General features: G+C 31.1%; 1 protein-coding gene across 1 annotated transcript; it reads left to right on the top strand.

Moving 5' to 3' along the window:
- The first annotated feature begins 4,067 nt into the window (after nucleotides 1–4,067).
- Nucleotides 4,068–6,356, top strand: LOC114190101 (pentatricopeptide repeat-containing protein At5g27110-like). Its single transcript, XM_028078868.1, has one exon. The coding sequence runs from the start codon at nucleotides 4,068–4,070 to the stop codon at nucleotides 6,354–6,356; it is 2,289 nt and encodes a 762-aa protein (XP_027934669.1).
- The last annotated feature ends 1,805 nt before the right edge of the window (nucleotides 6,357–8,161 follow it).

Here is an 8,161-nt window from a genome sequence, read left to right as displayed (position 1 = left end):
TATCGAAGACTGTGTGGGAAATGGCGTATAAGGTTTCACTCTCACAGTCTCTACGGACCACTTTTTTCCACATCATCGTATCTTCCCACCTTAACCTATTTCATTAACCTTAAAAATGGTTTTATTTTCGGTTTAATAAGTGATACCCATTTTTGTTCAGATGTGTTAATTTGGTATTTGGTATCTGTTTTTAAATATGTGTCAATTTAGTTTCAACTTTTGAAAAAGTTTCTTAATCATATCTCTTTCAGACAAAAATTACTAAAACTGTTAACTTAATTCATGATTTTTATCATTAAATTTTGACATAAATATCAATACATAATTTTGTAAGTCATTGTAAATATCAATAACCGTTAATAGTGTTAATAATTTTGTTGAAAAAAATATAATTGAGACATCTTTTCAATAGTTGGAACTTAATTGATACATTTTTAAAAACGAATATCAAACTCACATGTATACCATCTAACTAATTAAACATTTTCTATATTTTTTGTAATCCTATGGATAGAAAATAACCTATTTCATTGTAATACAACGAACCTTGATTTTTTTATGTTCTTCTATTTATCTATGTCAATAATATGTAGCTTTTGATTATACAAAGTTCTATGCGAATATCCCAAAACTCTCTTTGGACTTGTATTATCCACCTATTACAAAATATCACATAATAAAGAAAATATCAATCATGATAAGCTAAGACATTTATTTCATATTAACCTTATCAAACATTATAGACAAACCTTATTATCTAATCACATGAACCTTTTTACTTCATCTTAGAGCAATACTTTTGTTTATTATTCATCAAAATAAGCATTTATTAATTTGTCCTTGGACTTAACAATGAGCCAACATGGCATCATCCAAGAGTATTTTCATGATTCCACATACACATAAGTAAAGAGTGCTTAGTTAAATCATGGAAGTGGAATATCACAATTAAGCATCCTATGTATGTTGCACTTCATGCATTAACCAAAATTTTTCTCACAGTGCATTTATATAATGCTAACCAAAATACATAAACTATTATATATTATATTAGAATCATGTTGTAATAAATAAATAATTTGAAATACTTAGAGATTACATGTATATAAAATGTAGGCCTTTTTCTTTAATTTACATAAGAGTCTCTTTTCACTATATGTTACTTTCTTTTTGTTTTTTTTATTCTTATTTTTGCTTGACTATGTTTTATTTTTCTTTTCTTTTCATTAACATTGGTTTTTTTATTGTGAATTTTGTATGATAAGTTTAAAATATTATTAATATAAAATAGAAAAATAAGTTATGTACATAAAAAGAGAAATTATATACTTTACATATTTTTACATACTTTTACATGAATAAATTATTTCAAAATAACAATTCGTCTTTTGACCTAAAGTTATTATTTTAACACATTTACAACTCCAGATTAATTATTTATTTAAATGGATTATTTACATAGAAAAGCTTCTTTAAAAGCTCCGTTATTTTTAATTATTTTCATTATACATTTTAGAAAGAAAGACAATGTGGGTTGAACCGTCCGTTTAGGCTCGATCCGTATAAGGTTCGTACATCGCGGGCTATCTCGTCCCATCCCGCGTAATTTATGCGAGCTATAACCATTGGCCCGCTCCGTCCCGTACTTGGCCCGCGGGCCCGCGGGCTAGCACGCTTTTTTTTTCATTTTTTAAACTTTATTTTTTTTTTAATTTTTATGATAAAATTTTCAATGTTTAAAAATTGAGAAACTTTAAGAAGTTTACACAATCAAGTAAAAGACTTTGGAGAGTTGGATGATAAATTGATAATTCAACATTTTCATTATTCATACTATGACATATACAATGTATTCTTTAAATTTTAGCACATTAAAAAAAAAATATACTTGTATTTTTTCAGTTATACACAAATTTGAAACGTTAATGCAAGAGTCCATAAAAAAAGTAATTAACATACACAAGTGCAAGTTTTTTTTATGCGAGCTTGCGGGCCGGCCCGCACAGGCTGCAGATTTATGCAGGTCGGTCCGCACAAACTACAGGCTTATGCGGGCCGGGCCACTACGGACATACGGACTCACTACCCTGGTCCACCATGTGTTTTTTTCGCGGGCTGGCCCGACGAGTTAGACCTTGATTGCCATTCCTAGAATGAATGACTCAGATTACTATTTAAGCTTTGTTTGGATGATATACTGAATTTGAAAGAATAAATTTGTGAGAAAAAGAAGATGAATGTAGAATTATTTAAATTAAAAGAAAGATAATATAAATGGAGAAGATTTGAGAAGAAAATTTATGAAAAATAAAATATAACGTGACAAATTTAATCAATTAAAAAAGTATTTTAGTTGAAAAATATATAAAATTGTTATTATTTTATTTTATTATTATTATATTATTTTATAATCATCATTATTATAATTTAAATAAAAGTTAAGGTGAAGTAAAATTATTTAACTTTCCTCGCAAATCTCTTGTATTGTAAAGAGAAAGTTAAAACAAAAAACATAACTTTGATTTCCGTGAGTTTTTGTCTTTTACCTATTACTTTCTTTCTAAATTAAATTTCTGCATTTCTATCGTTCGAAACAAAAAGAGTATTAGGATGTATTAATTTGAAAGAGTGAATTCGTGAGAGAGCGAGTCGGTGAATATCACTGGATTTGAGCGGATAAATATTAGTTATTTATTTTAATAAATTTGAAGGTGAAGTGAGTGAATTTAAAAATAAAATTTATAAAAATTTGGAAATGAATAAATTGATATGATAGATAAAATTAATATATTATTTTATTTATTTATTATAATAATTATTGTATATTATTAATTAATAATATAATTATTATATATTATTATTTAAATAATATAATTATTCATATATTATTATTTATTTAATATATAATAATAATTATATATGTAAAAATTAAAGTTGAATCCACCATCTTTCAAATCTTCTCTTATAAGAGAGATAATCATCCCAACATACATATTTCCATATCATTGGAAATCCTTCAAAACGGACACAAATGAGTCCCGCAAATCTTTTTACAAAATCTATTTGCGCCATCACATAGTGTTAAATGAACATGCCCTTACTCTTTTAAATATCTAACATGTTATATATATATATATATATATATATATATATATATATATATATATATATATATATATATATATATTTTAAATGAAATTTATTTTTTAGTTATATATTTTCGAGTTGGATTTTTCAGCTAAGTTTTGTTATGTTGTCCCTAGTTAAACATTAAATACACATTGTTTTAATATTTTAAAAATAATTTTAATATATTTTAAAATTTTTAAATTAATGATCATAAGTATATTTTGAAGATATAGTCAAAGAATAATAAAAAAAAACTAATAAAAAAAAAATCAAAACTCCATTTTTTCTTTTTACAAACTCAATTTAACATCTCACTCAAACCTAGTTTACTCATTTTAATCAAATATCAATTTTCTAAAAGATAAATAGTGTGGTAAATATTTGGTTTAATTAGTCGGATGTTTCATTTTATTTAGATGTGTCAGTTTGGTATAAATTCTTAAAAATGTGTTAATTGAGTTCAACTTCTGAAAATATGTCTCAATTAGGTCATTTTTAGCAAAAAAAATTATTAATACCTTTAAAAGTATTGATATTTAAAATGACTTACAAAATTAAGTAATGATATTTATATTAAAATTTAGTGGTAAAAGTTATTAATTAAGTTAATTATTTAGTAATTTTTGTTTGAAAGGGACCTGATTAAGACATTTTTAAAAAAATTAGGATTAAATTGACACATTTTTAAAAATAGATATCAAACTGATACATCTAAATCTAAATAAAAAAGGGTATCATCCAACTAATTAAATCTAAAATATTTTAAGCTAATGAGTATTTTTTGGCACATAATATGATAATTAAAGAAAAGGACAATTATATACCAGAGGATAATTATTTGAATTTCACCTTGTGGTAGTGATGAGTAGAGAAATTTAAACTGCTATGGAAGCAATCGCATTCAGTTGATTCTGTTAAGTTTGCAAGTACTTGTTCCAATGGTTCACCCAATTTTCCAACCACTTGTTCCACTCTCCATTCTTCCTTCTTATTCATGCCCTTTGCACATCCTTCCACCAAATAATGGCTTCCACCCCATTTTCCCAAATCCCTCACAAAGTCTGAAACTTGTGAAACCACAGTGTTGTGCTGTTTTACCCTGTAATCAGAACAATACCGCTCTTCTCGATGACTGGTCTCAGCTTCTTCAATTCTCAATTGGGTCACAGGATTATATGCTGGCAAAGACAATTCATGGGTCTCTCATCAAATCTGGTCGTGAAGGTGACCTATTTGTGGACAACAATCTTGTGAATCTCTACTCAAAATTCAACAACATGAATGATGCACAGAGGATATTTGATGAAATGCCTGTGAAGAGCACAGTCACATGGACTACCCTCATGAAGGGTTATTTGAAGAATGGGGATGTTGAGTCTGTTTTGTGTATCGCACGTGATATGTGCATGGTTGATGAAAAGTTCAATGAGCATACTTGTTCAGTGGTCCTGCAGGCTTGTAGGTCCCCGGAAGATCGATTTTTTGGCGAGCAGGTTCATGCTTTTGTTGTAAAAAGTGGGCTTCAGGAGAATGTTGTTGTGGCTACTTCATTGGTTTCCATGTACTCTAGAAGTGGCTACTTGGGTTGTGCAGAAAGGGTGTTTGATGGCATAACTGTTAAAGATGCTCAGTGCATAAATTATATGATTTTGGAATATGGAAAGGCAGGTTTGGGAGATAAGGCATTTCAGATTTTTGTGGATATGCTAAAGTCTGGACTGAAACCAAGTAATTATACGTTTACGAATTTGATCAGTGCGTGTGATTTCAGTGGAGGATTATATGTAGGGAAACAACTACATGGGCTTGCGGTGAATTATGGTTTTATGTGTGAAACATCTGTTAGAAATGCAATGATTACAATGTACGGGCAACATGGAATGGTCGAAGAAGCTGAGAGAGTGTTTGCTGAACTGGATGAGAGATCTTTGATTTCGTGGTCTGCGCTTTTGTCAGTATTTGTTAAGAACGGCCATGCTAACAAGGCCTTTGAATTTTTCTTAAACATGATTCAGATTGGTGTGTCTCTTGATTCTGGTTGCTTCAGCACTGTTCTTGATGGGTGTTCAGAGTGGAATAATTTGAAATTTGGGGTTCAGATTCATGGACTTACAGTAAAGCTTGGTCAAGTCTCTGATGTAAATAGTGGTACTGCTTTAGTAGATTTATATGCTAAATGTGGAAGTTTGAAGTCAGCAAGAGCCATTTTTGACAGGCTCCGAAATAAAACTATTGCTTCATTTAATGCCATTCTAGTTGGATATTTGAACTCAAAGGTAAGAGATGATGAAGAGGACCCTATGGTTTTTTTCAGCAAATTAAGATTCAGTGGTGTAAAACCTGATGGTGTAACATTTTCACGGCTCTTTTGTTTATCGGCTAACCAAGCATGCTTGGTAACTGGGAAGAGTCTTCATGCTTACGCAATAAAGGTGGGACTTGAAGATGATACTGCCGTAGGAAATGCTGTTATTACGATGTATGCTAAATGTGGCTCTGTTCAGGATGCTTATCAAATATTTAGTAGTATGAATCGTGATTGCGTTACCTGGAATGCCATAATTTCTGCGTATGCCCTTCATGGTGAAGGAAACCATGTTCTTTTGCTGTTTGAGGAGATGAAGGAACAGGGTTTTGCTCCTGATGGGATTACAATATTGGCTGTTCTCCAAGCATGTAGTTACTCGGGTTTGTGGGAAACTGGGTTATACTTATTCAATGAGATCCAATCAAAGTATGGGATCACGCCTGTGATTGAGCACTACTCTTGCGTGATTGATCTTTTGGGTCGAGCCAGAAATCTGTCCAAAGCCATTGATATCATCAACAAAAGCCCATTTCCAGATTCAGTTTTGCTTTGGAGGACTTTTGTCAATGCCTGTAAGCAGTGTGGTGATTTACAACTTGGAATGTGGGCATCAAGAAAATTGCTTGATTTAGCCCCGCATGATGCCTCCTCTTACATACTTATATCAAACATGTATACCGAAGGGGGCATGTTTGAAGAGGCTGCGAAGGTGAGAACGGCTATGAATGACTTGAAATTAACTAAAGAAACAGGCTCCAGCTGGATTGAGATAGATAATGAGGTTCACTATTTTATAGCAAGTGACAAAGACCACCCTCAAAGTAGAGAAATTTATGCAAATTTGGATCTGTTAAAAGATGAACTTTGTTGGACCTGCGGGAACAGAAATAATGTTGAACTGATATCAAATTCCCTGTGATACTATTTTACATTTGCTATAGTTCATTAGTAAGATTTCAGCAATAGTCTGAGGATTGAGGGAGGATTTGCGAGTAGATCACTCTTCCATGACAATTTTGTAATGGTTCCAGTTCCACCACATTGACTCTGTATACCCCTTGTAACCAAGAAAAGGTTGGAAAAACCTGAACATCTTTTGTAATGTTCCTTGCACAGTGAGTTAGAAACTGGTGCATAGCAGCTCCTTTTGTTCTTAAATGAACCAAAATCATTTACACTTGTAATTTTTATAGAAAATCCAGCACTTAACCTGAAGCTCATGCATTATACTTCATCAAAATGAAATCAGGTTCTAGATGCTATGGAGTTGGTAGACTTGACTATTACTATTACTTTTGGAATGCAGTGTATCATGGATCTAGTTACTGTTTCAAATAATAAACCATTTTCTGCATAAAAACAGAAATATATCCTTTGAAGCCTTGCCTAGGGTCCAAGCTCCAAAGACACACAACCAAGCATGAATGTATTATTTCAAGATATCTGTGAATCCCATCTAAGATAAAAGAAGCATATTTGATTATTTTATTGGCAACCCACAGATTTGACAAAAAAATTAAGTTGTGTCACATAAAGATTGACTGAGACTATGAACAAGTGATAGTATCAGACTATATAATAATTTATCTTGAGTGACAGAACAGATACAAGATTAGCAAAACGTGGGACCAAGGACTTGAAAATCTCATTGGACAAACACAGGAAGAGGAGAAATTGAAACATTATGAATGATGCCTTGATCATATTTGATTGCGAAGAATCTCTCCTTTTGGCTTGTGATGAATTTATGAAATTGGACACTGTATCTAGCTTTATTGACAATGCATTCCATGCAGACACTCAATCCGTTTCTAGACCAGTATTGGTGAGAATTGCCTTCCACTGGAGATTCACGCTCCAAATACAAAAACACTAAAAGACGAAAATTGTTTCCACTGTGCTTAACTTTAGCTCTTGCTTTTAGATTGAAAGCGTGAAACTTTAGTTACTTAAGGTGAACAAATACTAGCCACATCACTGCGCAATTTCCGTGCAAAGGTTGAGCATCAACTATTCTGTTACTTTTTTTTTTTCTCTGGTCTACAAAGTAGTCACATGTCTAATCTTTTCCCTTTTTAAATAACTTAGTTCTTAATTTACTAGTCAATAAGATTTAGATTCAGAACTTCTTTTAGAGTTATTCTCCAACTAAAATTTAGAGTTTTACTTTTAATCCATCATTAACAGCTGGGAGAGTCAAGTCAACTATATTTTACCATTTGTTTAGAAAAGCATGACATACCAACATAAGTGTTATATTGAACTTGTTAAGAGTTACTTTTGCTTGTTTAGATAAGTTACAGGTGAAATTAAATTTAAATCTTCTGAAGAAAATCTAAAGTTCAAGTTTTAGTAATGAGAAAAACACCATTAAAAGTAGAACTGTCATTGAAAATAATCAATCAAGTTTTTCTTAAAGATTAATCTCTAGTAAAGTTCATGGATATTTTACATCAACAATAACTTAATGTTGCTTTTCAATCTTTTCACGTGAATTTGTGATGATGCAACGCGAGTGTTAAGCTTCCTTGCATGTGTTAGCATGATCTGCAAGATATTTTCTCATAAACTAAACAATTATTTCTTTTTTTCTGTGATGGGATATGAAAATTAACAACTGATTAGAAAGATTAGTGAGGGCCACAAGATTGCGGAGAAAATTGCAAAAATGTTGGACACAGTTACGTGTCGGCAATGCATTTGCAAGTAGTGGAGGCCAACTAA

The sequence above is a fragment of the Vigna unguiculata genome, chromosome 7 (genome assembly GCF_004118075.2).
Source record: "Vigna unguiculata cultivar IT97K-499-35 chromosome 7, ASM411807v1, whole genome shotgun sequence".
NCBI classification, from domain to species: Eukaryota; Viridiplantae; Streptophyta; class Magnoliopsida; order Fabales; family Fabaceae; genus Vigna; species Vigna unguiculata.
The sequence above is the reverse complement of the archived record's forward strand: the minus strand, read 5'-3'. Positions and strand labels throughout refer to the sequence as shown.